The sequence below is a fragment of the Humulus lupulus genome, chromosome X, assembly GCF_963169125.1.
Source record: "Humulus lupulus chromosome X, drHumLupu1.1, whole genome shotgun sequence".
Lineage (NCBI taxonomy): Eukaryota > Viridiplantae > Streptophyta > Magnoliopsida > Rosales > Cannabaceae > Humulus > Humulus lupulus.
This window is the reverse complement of record NC_084802.1, coordinates 157,058,185-157,077,670: the sequence shown is the minus strand read 5'-3', so window position 1 is coordinate 157,077,670 and position 19,486 is coordinate 157,058,185. Positions and strand designations below refer to the sequence as shown.

Sequence of the window (19,486 nt, the reverse complement as noted above, 5' to 3'; positions counted from 1 at the left end):
ATAAAGCCTAATAACATTTATCCTTTATAAGCCAAATGACCACAATACCCTCCCATAAATCCTAAACCTTTTAATCCACCTAGGGGCATTTTGGTCATTTCACCCAATTCCCGCTAATTCCTCAAGTGCCTCTAATATCTACCGCTTACTTCCCGACACCTAACTAATCACCAATTATATTCCTCAATGTCAAAATTGACCCCAATATATTCTCTAAATTCCCAGAAATACCCCAGGCTCGCCCCGAGCCGGGTATAAATCCCCACCATGAGTTTTTCGCTAAATCGCTCACTAGGATCGCCTTGAGTCACAAATTACAAATATATCCACATAATAATGTGGTCTCGACAATTTATCACAAATATATACAGTTATGCCCTCAACGGGCCAAAATTTACAATTATGCCATTTTAACCTAATCAGGGCCTATATGCATACTAATACACATGGTCATGCATCACAGATATTCAAATAATCATATAACATGCTTTAATCATTAAATCACATATAATCCAATTATGCCCTCCCGACACACTAATCAAGGCCCTTAAGCCTTATTAGCAAATTGGGTCGTTACATGTTCAATGTCAGTCATCATTTCCTCAAGAGAATGCCTCAAGCATCAATAGTGGCTGAGAAATAGAGTATTAGGACAACGTCTCTCAATGTGTATAAGCCTTAGTTTTGTGGTTTTTGATTTTCTTGAAGGATTTTCTCAAAGAAAGTGGTGGTCTTGCCTAGGGTTTCAAAGCTTCATCAAAGATTGAAGAACTCCATTGTTCTACTTGGGTTTGCAAGTTCTTTCTCAATCTTTTTTAAGTCTCTATCAATCCAAATTTTGTGTGGATTCTATTATTTGTGGTGGTGTTATCTCACTCTTCCCCAACAATTACATGGTCAGAAAAACATGTCAAATTGAATAATTATTTCGAACTACACCCAATTCTAATTACAGAGTGGTTTTCCAAATGCACCCTTAGTATTTATTAATATATTACCAAAAGATACGTATTCTAACTACATAAAATATCTAATGTATTAAAAAAACAAATTTTAATAATATTTTTTCAAAATTTAAAATCTAAGTTTGAAAATAAAAAAAGATTTAAATAATTTAATTATAAACATAAAATTGCTATACATTAATAAAGGGAAAATATCAGTTTGACCTTTGTATTTTTCCCGAATACGTGATCGACCCTTATGTTTTGTTAAATGATAATTTGGACCCTGTGTTTTACAAACTGGATCAAAATAGTACCCTAGACCCGATTTTGGTGAAAATATTTTCAAATATAATATTTCTTTCTTAGCTCCTCGACCACTTTCTCCGCTTCCCTGAATCCATCGCATTACTAAAAACCCAAGAATTATTCTTATAATTAAAAATATTTTACCAAAATTGGGTCTAGGATACTATTTTGATCCATTTTGTAAAACACAATATCTGAATTGTCATTTAACAAAAACATAAGGGCCAATTACGAATTCAGAAAAAATATAGCGGCCAAAATAGCATTTTTCCTAAATTAGTACGAAAAATTCATTATTTCTCTTCATAAATTTTCAATTATTTGAAATAATAATGATATTTTTGAAAATTTAGGTTTTTTAATTAGTTAAAATTATATAAATATGTTTTAATTTTATTTTTAATTTTAATATTTAGAAAATTAATATAATTATATATATTAGATATATTATGTATTTAAAATAGAGATTTTTAAGTAATATTTTAAAATAAACTTAACTAAAATTATGTTCAATGTATGTGCTTTGTACCGACTTATCCAATTAAATATAGCGTTTTAGTATTCATTAAAATAGAGAAATGTGAATAGATACTGAAGTAAATAACAGAATAATAGAATGATACAATCTCATACATTTAACGGAAAATACCATTTTGGTCTTTGTGTTTTGCACGATTACTTGATCATATGTTTTAAATTATATTTTAGACTATGTGTTTTGCAAAATGGATCAAAATAGTACCTTTGATCTTATTTTGGTCAAAATAATTTCTCATATAAGATTAATTATTAGATCATCGACGATGCAATGAGTTCAAAAATCGGAGAATGTGGCTGAGAAGCATAGAAGGAAAGATTATATTTGAAATTATTTTGACCAAAATCGGGTTTATGATACTATTTTGATTCATTTTGTAAAATAATGAATCTAAAATATAATTTAACAAAACATAGGATCAAAAAACGTATTTAGACAAAACAAAGGGATCAAAATCATATTTTTCCTATATTTAAAGATGAACATATTACATCACAACACATTTCATTTTGTAGATGAGACAAATTCAAGACTTGTTAATTTTGATAGATTTTATAAAATAGTCATAATTGAAATTTTCTAAAACAAAAAATAAAATATGGTATTTACTTAAAATACAAGTGGCCGAACTAATATTTTCTCCATTAGTAATTCATAAAATTAGAGTTATAAATGTAATTGTATAAATTTAAATATTTATATATATAATTACACACATACAATTATATCCAAACCACTATATATAACAGTATCTTATTATACAGGCATAGATGACTTTAAAAACTGTATTTCATTCATTCTCCTTGTTTTTATTCTTTTTATCTTTTGTATTGTTAATATTTTGGGGGAATGAACTTTTATTATCTCATTAAAAAAAAATTGAAATGGTTTATTATCTTCCTTGGAAGCTCCTTATGGACATGGGAGGTCAGTCAAACAACTTTTATTATTTTCTGCTTTTATTAATTTATTATATTATTATTTTTTGTTACTTGTAAGAGAGAGAAAGAGTTTTATTTATTTATTTTTTAAATAAACTCCATTAAGATAAGAACACTAAGAACAAGAGTTAGAAATACCAAAACAGACTGAAATAGAATCATTCCAAACCAACTCATTATCTAACCCTAGAACTTTCCTAGCTAATTTATGAGCCAATATATTGGTTTGTTTTGGTACATAAGACAGAACAACACTAGGGAAAAAAGATAATAAGCTTTTTATATCCTTAACTTCACCTGAAAGAGGAGATAGATCATCATTAGAGGATAATAGTTTATCAATTACAACCTTAGAATCTATGTCAAAATGTGTAATTGGTAATAAGACCACTAAACACTACTTTATAGCATGCAATAAAGCTTGGCTTTCCCTAATCGAAGAATTAAAATTTCCAAAAGAAGGAATTGAAAGTCCAACCACAGCCAAGCCTTTATCATTCCTAACCACAACTCCAAGCCCAATCTTGTTTTCTTGTGTATCAATGGTTGTATCAACATTAATCTAAAAGCACCCTGTTTGAGGTCGAACCATTTAACATTAGTTTTGCAAACTTTACAGGTTATGGAATAAAGATGAACTTGCTGAGCTGATTTATAATCTTGTAAAAAGGAAATAACCTAGCTAGCAACTCCTTTTGGATAAATAGAAGGCTTCCCAAATAGCTTAGCATTCCTATTGTTAATTGACCAAAGTAAACATAGAAAATTTCAAAATCAGAGGTGTTAGGATTATTAAAGGCAAAAAAAAAAAAAAAATGCAAAATTTGAATTTTTCATATTTTTTGAGCTTTGGAACAATATAGTAGAACATGGAAACCATTTCATGAGAACCATTACAAAATGGAAATTTGAGTTTCTATGCATCATGTGGACTCATAAATCTAAAATATGCTAGTCACCACTAACATTAAAAAATGATGCTATTTTTTGCCTTGTTTCCAAAAATACCCATCCCATTTTTTTAGCCTAACTCTTCCTCCGACTTCTCTCTCTCTGGAGAGTCACGTCAGCCACCACTACACCATCATCACCACTCATTTTCTTTGAAAAAAGCGTCCACAACTTCAATACCCTCCACCATTTTTTTCTTAGTTTTCTCCTCTCTCTTTCTCTCTTTTCCCCTCCATTTCTCATCTCACTTTCCCCTCCATTTCTATTCTCTCTTAAACTAAACAAAAATACCCATGATAGTTGTTGATGATGATTTATAACTTAAACCTACTAAAAGTTCAATTAAGACTCTAATATATACATTTCGAACAAATCTAGACAAACTTTGGGTTTTATTTTGCGATTCATTTTTTCAGATATGAAACTTTGAAATTTGCATAAAATTGACTTAGCTTGATGGGGAATTCAAAATCATGATTCTCGTGAAAAATTAACTTTGCTCGATACTAGGCGTAATTTTTCACTCGGGTGTCCGTTTAAGGTGATATATATTTTTTGAATTTGATTTTTTTTTGTTGAGATATACATGTTTGATATGTGTATATACACATTTGGGATGTGTAAAGCATGAGCAAAATACAAAAATTCAAAATATACCTTAAGTTTAAGACATGTTTTGGTATGTTTTCAAGTTTTAAAATTTCTCAAATGTGTATATACACATTTCAAATGTGTAGATTTTGAAAAAATACCAAAATTAAAAAAAAATCACTCCATACGGACACTCGATTAAAAAATTATGCCTCTTGCAAAAAATTACACCAAGCAATTATGGAGCAGTATCGAACAACCATCTAACAAAGTTAATTTTTTTTGTAGATTTCAGAATTTCAAATGAGAAAAAAATTGCAAAAAAATACCCAAAAGTCATGCCTATATCAATTTAAAATGTAGTAATTAGTGTCTTAAGTGATACTTACTTGTCATTATATTAAGTTATCTTATACTTACCTTACCCATGTAGTTTTTTTTTAATAGAGAGAGAGAGAGAAATAGAGGAGAGAGAAAATGAAGAGATAGGCTAAAAAATATGCCTGGGGAATTTTGGGAAAATAGTGAAAGAGTAGAATCATTTTTTGATGTCAATAGTGAGTGATATATATATTTTTAATTATGAGTTCCTACTAAGCGTAGAAACTAAAATTTCCATTACAAACGAAGCAAGACGGAGAAGGCAACATTTAAAAAAAAAAAAGAATTGAAGTTGATGGTAAAAGATGATTATAAGCACGCTAAATGAAATGCTTAACTTTAGGTGGAATTTTGGTAATGCCAAAATGAAGACCACTACCTTTTTAAGACTTGAGTATTTGATGAAGTATAAACTGGGGAAAAAGTCAGATGATAAGCTGATTTAACAGTGAAAAACCAAATGTGAGTTAAACTTCAAATTAAACAGTTAGGCTTATATATAGAAGTTAAAGGAATAGTAAGGATTGCTTCAACAATTTATTCTAAAAAATAATCCCTTAATTTAGTAATGTCCCAAGTACCAGAAGCAGTGATGAAAAAGAAAACAAGATTAGAGAGAGGACTATTTTTAGAATTATAAGATATAAATCTAAGATTAGGATCCAGTAATTCTGATGCGTATGGATTGAGTTACCTTTACTTATTTTCCAAATTAATCATCGCTTAAGAAAATCTCTTCCCCAAAGCAAATTTTGCCAAGTAAAAGAAGGAGAGTGATCCTAAAACTTGAATTAGTAAAATATCTTGCCCTAAGGAGACTAGCACAAAGAGAGAAAGAGAGAGTACTTGCTAGTTCTATTGTTTTCTATTTTAATTTTTTTTAATTTATATATTATAAGTACATAAGAGGTGGCGGATTAAAATTTAAATTAGAAGATAAATATTATATAATTATTTAGAGAAGAGATGAGTGAGCTTTGTAGCTTACGTGTATAGGGATATGGATGAGCACATGTGCATATAAAATATATTTTATACGTATTAGTTTAATATGTATAATGAATTCACATCATGATCTTTGTGTCTTTTATGAAATATTTTGTTTTTAGATTTTGTTTAGATCACAAAGTTGGAGGTAAACTAGCTAAATTTCTAAAATATAAAGAAGAATGGTAAAAATAAGTTTCCAATAGGTGAGCTAAATTTGAGCTATTTTATACAATTTTTTTTATCTTAATGAATAGTATTACTCCACATCCATATAAAGATAACTATTCAATGAGTTAAAATTAGTTTATTATTTTTTTTCTTTCTTTCTTTTCTATATTAATTATATTATATTTTGTTTTGTTTCTTTCTCTTTCTTTTTTACTATTTTAATGAATAAAAAATAATATTTAAATGATGTAGAGAAAATATATAGAAGAAATATAGTTGATGTATGGTGTAATGTAAATGTTTGATGTAAAATAGAAATTTTTTTTTGGTGATGTATTTGAAAAAATAGAGTAGAGCATCTATTGTGAGTGCTCTTAAATGGATGAGCTATTGCTCATCACTCCTACAAAAACAAGCTTATAGGACGCTCATTGAGAGTCCTTAAAGAATTTATTTTTAGGACATGCGGTGCGAACCCTAAAAATTTATGTGGGTCCTAAAAGTTTGATTTTTTTAACAAAAGTTCTTGGACTTTTTAGGACACTTATTGAGAGTCCTTAAACAATTTATTTTAGGATACGCAGTGCGAGCCATAATTACTAACGTGAGTTCTAAAAGACTATGAGAAAATTTGAGTCAGTAGAGATTTTTAAGGGCACACTTTGAGTGTCCTAAAAGAGTATTGAGGGCACTCAAAGTTGGCCCTAAATATAATAAATAAATAAAATTTAGCTTTATTAAAAAATAACAAAAAAGATAATACAAATATTAGAAAAACCCTAAAATTGTACCAACCCCTTCTCTCTCCTCTCTTTTCTTCCAGCCGCCTCACCCTCTCTCTCTCTCTCGCCTCCCAGATCTACCAGCCCCGATGACCACCTTGCGGCTGCCAAAAACTACACGCGCCACCCCAGGAGATGCAGCACGTCGTCGACCTCTGACCCCCGTGAGCCCTCCGCCTCATGTGCGATCGAAGACGTCAAACGAACCCCTTGAAGTTGTAGTGGCAGCTTGTCGCAAGCTCTCTACCAGCCATGACCGGCGGCTCTCCAGCCACAGTTCACCTACACGTGCCGCCTAGGCGTGTTCCGTGGTCCCCGAAATCCCCAACCTGGCGAGCCTCAAGCCATACGCGCCGCCTAGCTCTCTCGACGGTGCCTTCAAAGTTCGACGACTTTGTGGGTTTCCGAAACTTCTTGGGCATTTTCCGACCGCCTCGAGCCACCCCGAGCCAAATGACCACTACCACTGCATTCCTTGTGCTTTGGGCTTCAAAACCCAGTTGCTATTTTTCCCCAACCACCACCTTTGAGTGGTGGCGCCGCTGCGGCGGTCGCCGGAGTTCTGCCGCAGGTCTCTGCTATAAATATTAATTAATTTTTTTAAAATTAAAAATAAAAATTTTAGGGCTCGCAATGCGAGTCCTAAAAACCTCACTTTTCAAGACTCTCAAATAAAGAGCTCGCGACCCACGAGTCCTAAAAACCCTTTTTTGTAGTAGTGCATCCTTCAAAATTTTGAAGAAATAATAAAAAAAAACATGCTCCAATGGGGGTGAGCTAAAATGCATATTGTATTATACCACACCATAAATTCTTCTCTACATGATCAGAAGATTTAGCTCATTTTCAAAAATATTTTATTCTTTTTTCTTTCTTTCTCTCTCCATTTTAATTCTAATTTTTTTCTTTGTGTTTTGTTCTCTCTCCTTTTCTATTACTATAAAAAAATAATATTTAAATGATGCAGAAAAAATATAGAGAAGAAAAAGAGATGTCGATGTATGGTATAATGTAAAAGTTTTGATGTAAAATAGAAATTTTTTTTTTGGTGATGTATTTTAAAAATAGAATGGAGCATTCACTAGAATTGCTCTTAATCATATGACCTAATTATTACAATTACCTTGTCATAACGCTCTTCCAATTTTATAGTTTCCTAAAATTTAAAGTTTACACAAATATCAGTCAAAAAAATTATACAAAAATAAAAATAAATTTATTAATTTACATAATGAGATACATCATGTAATATATATATATATATATATCAGTAATTAATATTTTTTTTAAAAAAAAATTGTCTTTTTTCTCTCTCTTTCATTAAAGATTAGTAAATAAATTAATTCTGTTGTCTTTGTAAATCATTCTAACTTTTTAAAGATGGAGTTTTGATCAATTCTAAACCATGAAGAAAAATCCACAAGTTATCTTTGCTATTGTTTCTTCTTTTACCAACTTTACATGTATATATATTTGTATAGTATCTATACTATTATTCTTTTTATATCCACAAGTATAAATAATCATAAAAGTTATTTTATTTTTAGATTTATATTATTTTGGTCCCATCATTTTTTCTAATAACCATTTGAATCTTTATAATTTCAGATAATTACAAACACTATCATCTGATTTGTAAATTTGGTAAAAAATATAATACCGTCAACTCAAATTTGATCCATATTAAACTAAAAAATGATAAATATTTTCGTTATTAGTAATTTAGTGTCATAGGTGGGCTAGGCTCGTGGGAGGAGAATATAAAAAAGAAAACAGGAAGAATCCAAACTACTGAGCTAAAATATCGTTTTTTTTTACTAATTTACAAGATAAAAGATTTTGTTTGTAATTGTTTGAAACATATAATCTAAACTAGTATTAAAATAAAACTCAACAACCAAAATTGTATAAACCTGTCTTTTGCATGTGTTTTTATTCATAATATTAATTTTTTATTATTATTTATACCATAATTATTCGTTTTGGGCCTCTTAGTTTTATAGGAAACTTTTTTCTGTCTTTTATTTATTAAAATACAACAATTTCAATATATAATTAATAATATTAATCTTTTCAACAATCATTAATCAATTTGTGCATCTTATATATAGAATTAAAGACATATACATATCAATAATCATTCAAATATAAAATTAAATTAAAAATAAGCATTAAATACCAATAAAGTTCAGTGAAGATCATTACCTACATGAAATATAAATATTCTTCTTATATATCTACTATCAATATATAGTATCAACTTTTTTTAATTTCTTTTCCTTCCGATCACTTGTGTGTTTTCTTATTAAATAACTAAATCCAGTCTTTTGAATCTTGAACTTTATAATTTCAGATGCATTTTAGTATTTTAGTTCTTTGATTTCTTTTATAATTTTGTGTAATTATTTTAATTACAATCGTCATTTTTTTTTAGGAAATTACAATTGTCATTAAAATCATCTATTTACCCCACACTTCATTCAAAATTAAAAAATAAAAGGGTAACTAAATTGTTATAAAAAATAATAATAAAAAAGCTAATACCTGCACTACCCAGGTGCAACTGATTTCATTACCGGTTTATTTCTTAATTCTATTAGTAACCATATAGATAGAAATCTAAAATATATATTTTGTGAGAAGAAGAAAAAACAAACAGATAAGGACACAATGGTAACTAGCATATAATACTATTTTATTGAGCCTCCCAACTAATACGTTTTTAATTGTATCTACACATGGCAGGAGAACAGATAAGGACACATATGAAGGCACCACTTGGCAAATAAAGTTTGATCTTGACAAGCCTAATTATAATAGCGAGACTCCTACTACTGTGGATGCAACTTTTCAACTCCGCATAGCCCTTGCCACTGCAAATGCCGCTCAGTTAGAGGTGCGCCTTTACCTTATATACCTATAACTTTCACATTTAAATTTCTCTTTTTTAATGTTTTTTCTCTAATTATAATAATAAAAAAAAACAGGTTCGAATAAATGATCAGAATGCAAATCCTCCTCTGTTTAGTACTGGAGAAATTGGACACGACAACACAATAGCTAGACATGGAATTCATGGTGTATACAGACTATATAGCATAGGCATACCAGGATCGCTACTTGTTAATGGAAAAACTAATACAATATTTCTAACACAGGCCAACAACACCAGCCCCTTACAAGGATTCATGTATGATTATATTCGTTTAGAAGCTCCTCGATCTACAGGACATGACATGTATATTTAAGTTTCTGTATTAATTCTATGTATACCTATTAATAAGGGCACCTTTGGATCATATTTAGTGTGCTGTAGCTGTATCATAATTTATTGTAAGTTAGTGCACATTGACACCACGTTTACTACTTTGTATTCTAATTTATTTTATTAAGTTGGACTATATATTACTATCTTATTATAATACTATCTTTTATTTTGCATTATAATATAGGACTATATTTGAATGCCAATTCATGGGATTTACATTGGAGTAAGAATTGAATCAGGGCGAGGTTGTGGCTGAGATTATGGGGTTGGGTGAGAAACAAAGTTATTCAGTGTAGCATCTCAGTTATATAAGGTTATATGCATGCTCGACATTGCACAAAATAACATATAATAAAAAATATAAATACATGCATATATGTAAAAAACATAAATACATGCATATATGTAGTTTTCATATAGAGATTCGTAAATAACATAATAGAGATTATAGTACTTACGAATACGCAGCGGAATAAGACTATACCTTTTGGATGCTAGGTATTAGAAGGAATCCAAATAACTTTGAAACAATACCACAGTCTTCCAAGTCTTTCTCTAGAATAACTTAGTGTTTGTGTGGGCAAGTCTCAACACATGAGAAGAGAATTCTTAGAGAGAAAACTAAAAGAGAGTGGGTAGCTAGGTATAGAATATTAGGAGTGAGTTTTTACTTTGTCAAATTAATCTGGCCAAATGTATTCTATAACACTAGTATATATAGGCAATTAGCTAGGATTTCTAGTTTCTTATTTTAATTTAATTATTTAATAATTATAATTAATTAAATACTTGTCAAAATTAACAAATTATAATTTTGACATTTATTTAATTTCATTTATTAATATTGATGCCAATTTATCAATATTAACAAAATTGTCCAAATTGGCTACAATACTCTTTCTATTTCAGACTTTGTAATAAAATCCTCAAAGTTTCTTTTATTTCTTTTCTCACAAAATATCAATAAATAATTTAACATTATTTATTTTCATTGAACTATTCAATATAATATTTTTATAATTAATAATTAAATTAATTATTCAAGAATACTAAGTTCATTTTGATAAGAGATGACATGGGGACCATGGATCTATGAACTCAAGTTCCAATAAGTTACCGTGAGTTTATTTATAACAAATAATCTCACTACCTTATTAATTCCTTGTGACTCCACTATAGACTCAAAATTGCACTCTTGAATTCTTAGAACGCTTTACACCAAATGTAAATATGTTATCCATTGTTATAACCATAACCGTCATTCAATCCTTTATAGATGATCTACTAATGACATGGGTGCAAATTACTGTTTTGCCACTCATTGGTATTGTAACGTCCTCCTAATCAAGGACTGTTACACTGTGTATTTTAAATAGTGATATACTCACTAAACAAGTCATTTGGCTATAACCGTGTAACTAAACATGATTAATAGTTTAGGGTTAAATTTTTTGGTCAAAAAGTATATCTGTTTCACTAAAACGTTTACTTCCATACATGAGATCCCAAACTAACATTTAAAAAAGTTAATTACAATTGTAAAGTTACAACCAGCCGACCTAAGCGACAAAATAGGGTTTAGCCCTAGTTCCTCTGAGAAACCCCGACCGTGGTGGTCAAGTAGCCATATATGTACATATCGTCATTGAAGCTCTTCAACTCATGAATGGTCAATCTTCCTTTTCCCCCTACCTGCACCATATAGCACCTGTGAGCCAAGGCTCAACAAGAAAACTTAAACATGTTCATAAATAGTTAATAATATGTTACCAAATCATAATAAGCATGCCTAGCAGTAATAACCTTACTCATGCATGCATATCATTCATTTAAATGACTACAACGCCATATGGGGGCCAGTTTCCCTAGATAACACCCTAGGATATGGGACTAATGAGTCACCCCAGGGCCTTTTACCCTATCCTCTGTATAACCAGTCTTGGAGCTGGCCCATCGTACTTGGCGTTTAATTTTCCACAACCATTGGGTCGGACAAGTGTATGATGCGCTCCTGATTAGGCCTATCATACCGAGGCCCAACCCTAGGATATGAGACTAATAAGTTACCCTAGGGACCACTGCCCTATCCTCTATATACCTAGCCTTGGAGCTGGCCCAGCATACCTGGCGTTGAATTTTCCGCGACCATTGGGTCGAACAAGAGTATGATGCGCTCCTGATTAGGCCTAACCATATCGACTAGTGCTCAGCGTGCTATTGCCGCCCTTGACTTATAAGTCATTGCTTTCGACCAACGCTCATCGCACTATTGTTGTTCTTGACTTACAAGTCAAGTCTTTTCAATCAGATAATTCATACAAGCATATATATCATATAGAAAATATCCATATACAGAGCATTCATCATGCTTAATCAACAATCACATGCATAATCATAATCACGCTCATTCTCAGGGGCCCGAGCCCTATTCATATCCCTATTTAACAATCCAGGCCAAGCCCTAATCACATATATCACGTATTGGGTGCAGTTTTCTTACCTTTGGTTCAAGCACAGGTTAAAAATGAACGACCCTTGAGTCCGATCCTGGTTCTGAGCCCCTAGCGATAACCTAGTCACAACCAAGTACAGAATCCCATCAATAACGAGAAAATAAAGGCTTCTGGACTGAGTCCTAGCCTCCGGGATGTCGAATCCTACTAAACTGGGTAGCAGGATCGATCCCAAGCCCTTAGGTTTGAGTTCCCACACTCAAAACCCTCCCGGGGCTCAAAAACTGTAACGACCCAAAAATCACTAATATGGCTTAAGGGCCTTGATTAGTGCGCCGGGAGGGCATAATTGGTTTATGTGTGAATTTATTAAATTAACGTGTGATTATATGATAAACATGTTTATATGGCTATGTGAATGTAAATGTGGTTATATGTTATATCTGTGAGAACCACATTATTATGTGGGTAAGTCTACAGCGTGCGACTCGAGGCGATCCTAGGGAGCTAGTTAGCGGGAAGTCACAACGGGGCTTAATGTTTGACTTGGGGAAAGTCAAGGGGTAATTCTAGAATTAGATGATTATTTGGGTTATCGAGTTATGGAAATAAATATATGGAGATATATTTGAGGTTAGGAAGCCTGGGCGGGAATATTGAGGAATTTTACCATTTTGCCCTCAGGGACGTTTTTGGTACCCCGAGCCTCGGGATTGATTTAATTAGCTAAGATTAGACTAAGTTATCAGAAAACAGTAGAACAAAAGAAGGAAACCGACCCATTTTTACTTCTCTCTTCCTTCTCTTTACTCTCTCAAGAAAGCTGTAGAAGCCTAAGGAGAATCAGCTGGAAATTCTGTGTTTTGAGCTGAATTTGTGAAGGATTAACCTAGTTCTGACCAAGGAGCACTCAACCAGGATCAAGGTAAGAATTGAATCTCATTCTTGAGCACTAGAATTCTGAGTTTTGGCTGAGTATTAAAAGTGTTTATGGTTCTGATGTCAAGGATTGAATTAAAGCTGAGAAGCTTGGATTTTAGCTCAGGAACCTGTTAAGGAAGTGGTTCATCAAAGAAGGTAAGCTTCAATTCGTAGTTTAAAGCTTAAATTCTAGGTTTGCATGACTGGTTTTTGAGTTCTTTAGTTGCTGGGTTTCAGAAATCAAAATGGGATTTTAATGAGTTTTTAAGTTGGATTTCTGTTGGTTTATGTTGTTAGAATCATGTTAAAAGTTTTGTGATCAATGGGTTTTGGAATTAGGGTGCTTTGGGGTGGTTTTGAATAAGGTTAGGATGTTAGGAATGGTGGTTTTTCTGGGCACGAAGGGTTGGGCCGCGGCTCTGTTCTAGAGCGCTGCGGCCCTGCGAAGCAAGGAAGATCCAAGGAGGCTCTGCAGTGGAGAAGCACCGCGGCACCTCAGGGCAGGGCCGCGGTGCGTGTTTGTCTTCAGAGAGGCTTAGCCTCTGTTTCAGGGGCGGGCCGCGGCTAGGTTTTAGGGGCCGCAGCCCTTTAGAGCATTTTTGTGATCTTTTGGGGGTTTTAAGAGTGGGAACCTAACCTAGGGTGCTCGGGATCAATTCCACCACCGTGATTGGTGGAATTCGGTGTCCCGGAAGCTAGAACTCCATCCGGAAATATTAACGCGATTATTAATGGTACTCCCTATCTTGGTTGTGACTAGGTATTGAGCTAGGGCTCGGGAAGCAGATCGTGCTCGAGAGGCATCACTCGTAATCAGTGAACTTGGAAATTAAAGGTAAGAAAACTGCACCCGGTTGTGGAATTATAATGGGACTAAGGGTTCCCTATGTTGTATGCTTTGTAAAGGATGGTATTATGCCATGTAAACAGTAAACCAACGGCCTAAGAGTGCCGAAGTTTACACTAGCGCATAGGGCGCGGCTCGACCACTGGTAGCTGAGGACAGCTTATTATGCACTGAGCTCGGTTTAAGCGAGCCAGAGTCAGTGGGGTAAATAGAGGGCGTGACCTTAAGTGTCGACCCTAACTATTATATGATTTGTTTGCTATTATTGTTTGGTGGATTGTTATGCTGTATAGTTGGGAGATGATTAGCTGACTCTGTGGTTGAATCTCCATGCCTTGTGAATATTGTGGTATGTTAGGTGTATGAACGTGCTTAAAGGGTTGTCCAAATATTATTATTGCTTGTTATGTAACATGATATGCTTTCTTGCTGGGCCTTGGCTCATGGGTGCTACGTGGTGCAGGTAGAGGCAAGGGCAAGCTTGATCATCCCTGATTCGGAGAGCTCTGAGAGCAGAATGTACATGATCAGCTGCTCAACCGCCTCGGTTGAGAGGAGACAGGGACAAGAATACCATAAATTTATGTTTTTCCTTTAGAGAGGCTGGTGGTTGTCTGTACACTGGAAATTTCGTAAATAGACTTTTAAACGTTATTTCTTTTGAGATCCCATATGTAAATATTTAATTATATGGTAAATATCTTTTGAGACCAAAACCCTTTTAACCCTAGCACATTAATGGTTTCAGTGACACGATTTTAACTAAATGACTTGATTAGCAAGTCTTGCACCTTTATAAGTACATAATGTAGCAGTCTTGGCTATTCAGGGCGTTACAAAAACCCTTCAAGCGCCGCGGCTCAAAACAAAAGAGTCGTGGCCCGCCCCAAGTCAGAGAGCGCAAGGCTCTCATCTGGACCACACGCACTGCAGCGCGCCATTACAAGTGTTGTGGCTCAAATGGCTTGACAAGTCCTGCTTCTCCCTGCGTTCATGAGAGCTGCGATGCCCCAAGAACATGGTCGCGATTTGACATGAAAACCCATCCAAACAGTACCAAACCCAAAATTCAATCCCAAGACATCATCAAAACATCCCAAACAAAAAAACCCAACTTTCAAACAGATTAAAAACTCACCAAAACCATAAAATCTAATCAAAACTTAAGAACTCAAGGAAAATAAAACTCAGAAACTTAAATCTTAAATTACCTCAGATTAAGTCATTTTCCAGCTAAATCCCCAGGTTATCAATCTTCTAATCTTCCCTAGAATGGTTATGACTCTAACCTCTCTTGAATCTGAGCTCTAAAACTCGAGTTTCCTCCGAAAGCGCTAACGAGCGGAAATGAGAGAACGGGAGAGAGTTGAACATGTTTTTCTGTTTATGAAAGGTTACTTAGAGTTCAAGTATCCTTCAGCAAATCCCAAGGCTCGGGGTACCAAAAACGTCCCTGAGGGTAAAGTGGTCAAAATCCCTAGAATTTCCTCCTAATCTCACTAACTCCAAATATATCCTCAAATATTTATTCCCATTAACCAATATCCCGGTAATGTACTAAATACCCAAAATACCCCTTGCCTCACCCCGAGTCGTATTGCTCCCGTTGTGACTTTCCCGCTAACTTGCTCCCTAGGATCGCCTCGTGCCGAGTAACCCAAATATATCCACATAATAATATGGTCACACACATATATCACATATACTCCAAATATACCCATAACATGCCATTCTCATAAGAAACAAGCCCACATGCATATTTAATACACCTAAACATGCATATCTAGTCATATTATAATATAACTCACATAATCATATAATGACACACATATATATATATATCAAATAAACACATAACTTTCCATAATTTGCCATCATGGCCCCCTAATCAAGGCCCTAAGCCTTATTAGGTAATTTGGGACGTTACAGGTATTTTATCCTTAACTCCCACTAAGTTCCTTGTAAATGATATTTGCATAAACTTAATTACAGAAATGAGTACTTTATCATTTAATACTTGAACTATGATATAAGGAAATCATCGTTTCACTTCTTAAATAGAAGCTATAGATTTCATGTCTATGATAAATACTCCCACTCAATTATACTACCAAATCTCCAATTTGTAAGTATGAGCTAGTTCGTAGGGTAAGCTAGTAATGAACAAATCAAAAGACTTAAATAATACAATTAGCATAATATTAATCACCCATAATTAAGATTGAATTGACTTATGGTCAACGTTGTGATATGATTAGATTAGATAATAATGATACTTATAATCTTATTGATAATCAATATCCGTCCAGTCTAATGTAACAAAATACATCCGATCTTATCTACTTGGTCAATGCATTGGATAAGACATCATACCCCGAATGTGTAAGTAGATCATATCATAGATTACCAAATTAGTGAAAATCCAATACACTGAATTAATCTTAGGACTCGTTCTTTTGAGCATATAATTACAATTATAATCTACTGTGACCTAGTCACTATGATTGTAGCTATTTATATGTTCAAAATTTTATAAATGTTTGTATTATTTCAATAATCATGTAATAAAACAAGCAAACAACATGGTTGTCAAAGTAAATTATTTCTAATACATTTATTGACAATATAAAATTGAGTTACATGTCCGACATGGTTTTATAAGGGCAAAAAACCCAACAAACTCCCACTTGCCTTTTTAAAACAAATGAGACATGTTTCTCAAAGCCATTCATTCTAATTGCTTCACAATTATGCTCTCTACTTATATCTTTGTAAAGGGATATGAAAGATTTCCTTTCAATGCTATCTTCACCACCTTCACATCACGCCTTCGCCACACATCTTCGATAATGTGGTACTTTATCTCTATATACTTTGCTCTTTTGTGACTTTGAGGTTCTTTCGAATTCCTTATTTCCTCATTATTGTCATTAGAAAAAATAAGTGGTTTATCCATTTTTGGAATAACACCAAGATCCGTATATAACTTCCTCAGACTGACTATTTTCTTAGCCGCTACAGATGCAGCTATGTACTTAGCCTCCAAGGTGGAATCTGAAATGGCAGATAGCCTAACGCTTCTCCAAATCACAGCTATTGAGATGGCAAACAACCTATTGCTTCTCTAAATCATAGCTCCACCCCCAAGAGTAAACACATTCTTCAGGAGTAGACTTCTTGTCATCAACATCAATCTAAAATTCAAATTTGTGTAGCTTAACAGATTCAAAGAGCCACCCAAATAGACTAGCGTATAGTCTCTAGTCCATCTAAGATACCGACCGCTATCTATTGTTCATTTTCAAGGTTTCACTGACACTTGCTCACCACTCTCACTGCATAGCATATCTCCAGTCATAACACACAACATAGCATGCATTAGACTTCTAATTTCAAATTTATAAAGAATTCATTTCAACTTTTCTTTCTCTTGAGGAGTCTGTGGAGATTTCTTCTTAGAAAAATAAATTCCATGTCAAGACGCTAAACGCCCTTTCTTGGAATTTGTTACAGAGTAACGCCCAAGCTCCTCACCTAAGTAGGTCGCTTGAGTTAGAGCCAAAATTCAGTTCTTTCTATCCTTGATGATCTAGATACCAAGAACACAACTTGCTACAACGAAATCTAAAATTTCATTTCCAGCTAGTTCTTTATGTTTGATAATTTCTTGACATTATTTCCAATGAGTAAGATATCATCTACATAAAGGATTAAAAACACCACAATATCTTTTTCCCTAAGTTGGTTAAAAACAAGGCTTAACTACATTTTGTTCAAAACCACAAGTCTTAATGTGTAATGTCCCAAAAATGCTAATACGGCTTAATGCTTTGATTAGCGTGCAGGGATGGCATAATTGGATATATGTGTGATTGATTGATTTAATGTGAGAGTATGAGGCCTGCATGATTTACATAGTAATATGAATTTATTTATATGCATATTTATGAGTATTAAATATGCATGTGGTCCTGTTCTTGGTTATAAGGGAATATTTGTAATTTTGGCCCGTTAAGGGCATAAATGTGATTATATGCGTTAAATGATTGAGACCACATGATTATGTGGATATATTTACAGTATTCAGCTCGAGGTGATCCTAGTGAGCGGATTAGCGGATAGTCACAACGGGGTTTAATACCCGGCTCGAGGTGAGCCTAGGGGTATTTTGGGAACTTAGAGAATATTTGGGGATTTATCGAGTAATGGGTAAGTATTTGGTGATTAGTTGGGCATGTTGGGATTAATCGAGAATTTGTAGGATGACTCAAGGAATTAGCGGGAAACAGGGCAATGACTATTTTGCCCTTATGGGCAATAGAGGAGGCTGAGTTAGTATAATGGGTATTTTGGTCATTTTAATTAAGAGACATAGTTAGAAAGTATCAGACTTAGGCTAGAACATATCAGAATTTCTCAAACTCTCTCTCTCTCTCTTGCACGTTCCCCCCCCCCCCCCCCCCCTCTCTCTTTTGTGCTTTGAAGTTAAAGGAATTGTTGTGGATTGAGGCTATAAACTGAGGTAAGATTTTTGTCTTGATTTTTCTGGGAATTCAGATTGTTAGGATGAGTTTTGACTGGGTTTTTGAGTGTTGATTGATTGATGATTTGGGGTGGTAATTTCAACAGGTTTTTGGGTGATTTTTATTCCTAAGCTATGTGGTTAAGAGTCCTAGACTCGATTCTGGGTTTGGTTGAAGGTTTCAAGGGATTTTTGATGAGTTGAGTTGAGGGAAAAATGCAGAAAACCCAGGGATTTCTGGGTTCACAGGGGTGCACCGCTACCCATTTCATGGGCGCTGCAGCCCGCGTGACCCAAATGACCCTGGGGGATTGCCGATTTGTGGGTGCGCTACGGCCCTAGGGGGCAAGTCGTGGCTCGCCTCTCCCTGGGACAAGAGGCTGGCGCCTCTGACTTGGGGCGCATCCATTGTCGCTTGTGACTAGGGTTACCGTTAAGGCTCGGGATTGAGGATCGTGCTCGGGACCGCTTTACATCCTTCGCTAGGGACTCGAGGTAAGAAAACTGCACCCAAGTTGTGAATGGGATTGAGATTCCCGGTAAATGAACATATATGTTCAGTAACCTGTATATTTGTTATGTGTGATGTGAAAATACAGCCTAAGGTAGCTAGGGCTAATGTTGAGCATATTGAACGCAGCTCGGCCTAAGCGAGCCGGGATCAGCTAAATAAGCAGAGGGCTCAGCCTAAGGGCGCTGACCCCTATTTAACTATATTAAGGTTGATTTATTGTAACACCCTGGATAACCAAGACCGCTACACTGTGTGTTTAAAATAGTGCCAGACTTGCTAATCAAGTCGTTTGAAAAATAAATGTGTTTTCTAAAAGTTAACTGACACGTTAGGGTTAAAATATTTTGATCCTAAATGGTTAATTTT

General features: G+C 33.8%; 1 protein-coding gene across 2 annotated transcripts in view; it reads left to right on the top strand.

The window, feature by feature from the left end:
• Positions 1-10,008, top strand: part of LOC133804131 (probable rhamnogalacturonate lyase B) — an 85,283-nt gene extending 75,275 nt beyond the window's left edge. For both annotated transcript variants that reach the window (XM_062242289.1, XM_062242288.1), the window contains 2 exons: positions 9,341-9,491; positions 9,583-10,008. In XM_062242289.1, coding sequence (XP_062098273.1) covers positions 9,341-9,491; positions 9,583-9,843 — 412 coding nt within the window. In that variant the 3' untranslated portion in view covers positions 9,844-10,008. The remainder of the gene's footprint in view (positions 1-9,340; positions 9,492-9,582) is intronic.
• Positions 10,009-19,486: the final 9,478 nt, after the last annotated feature.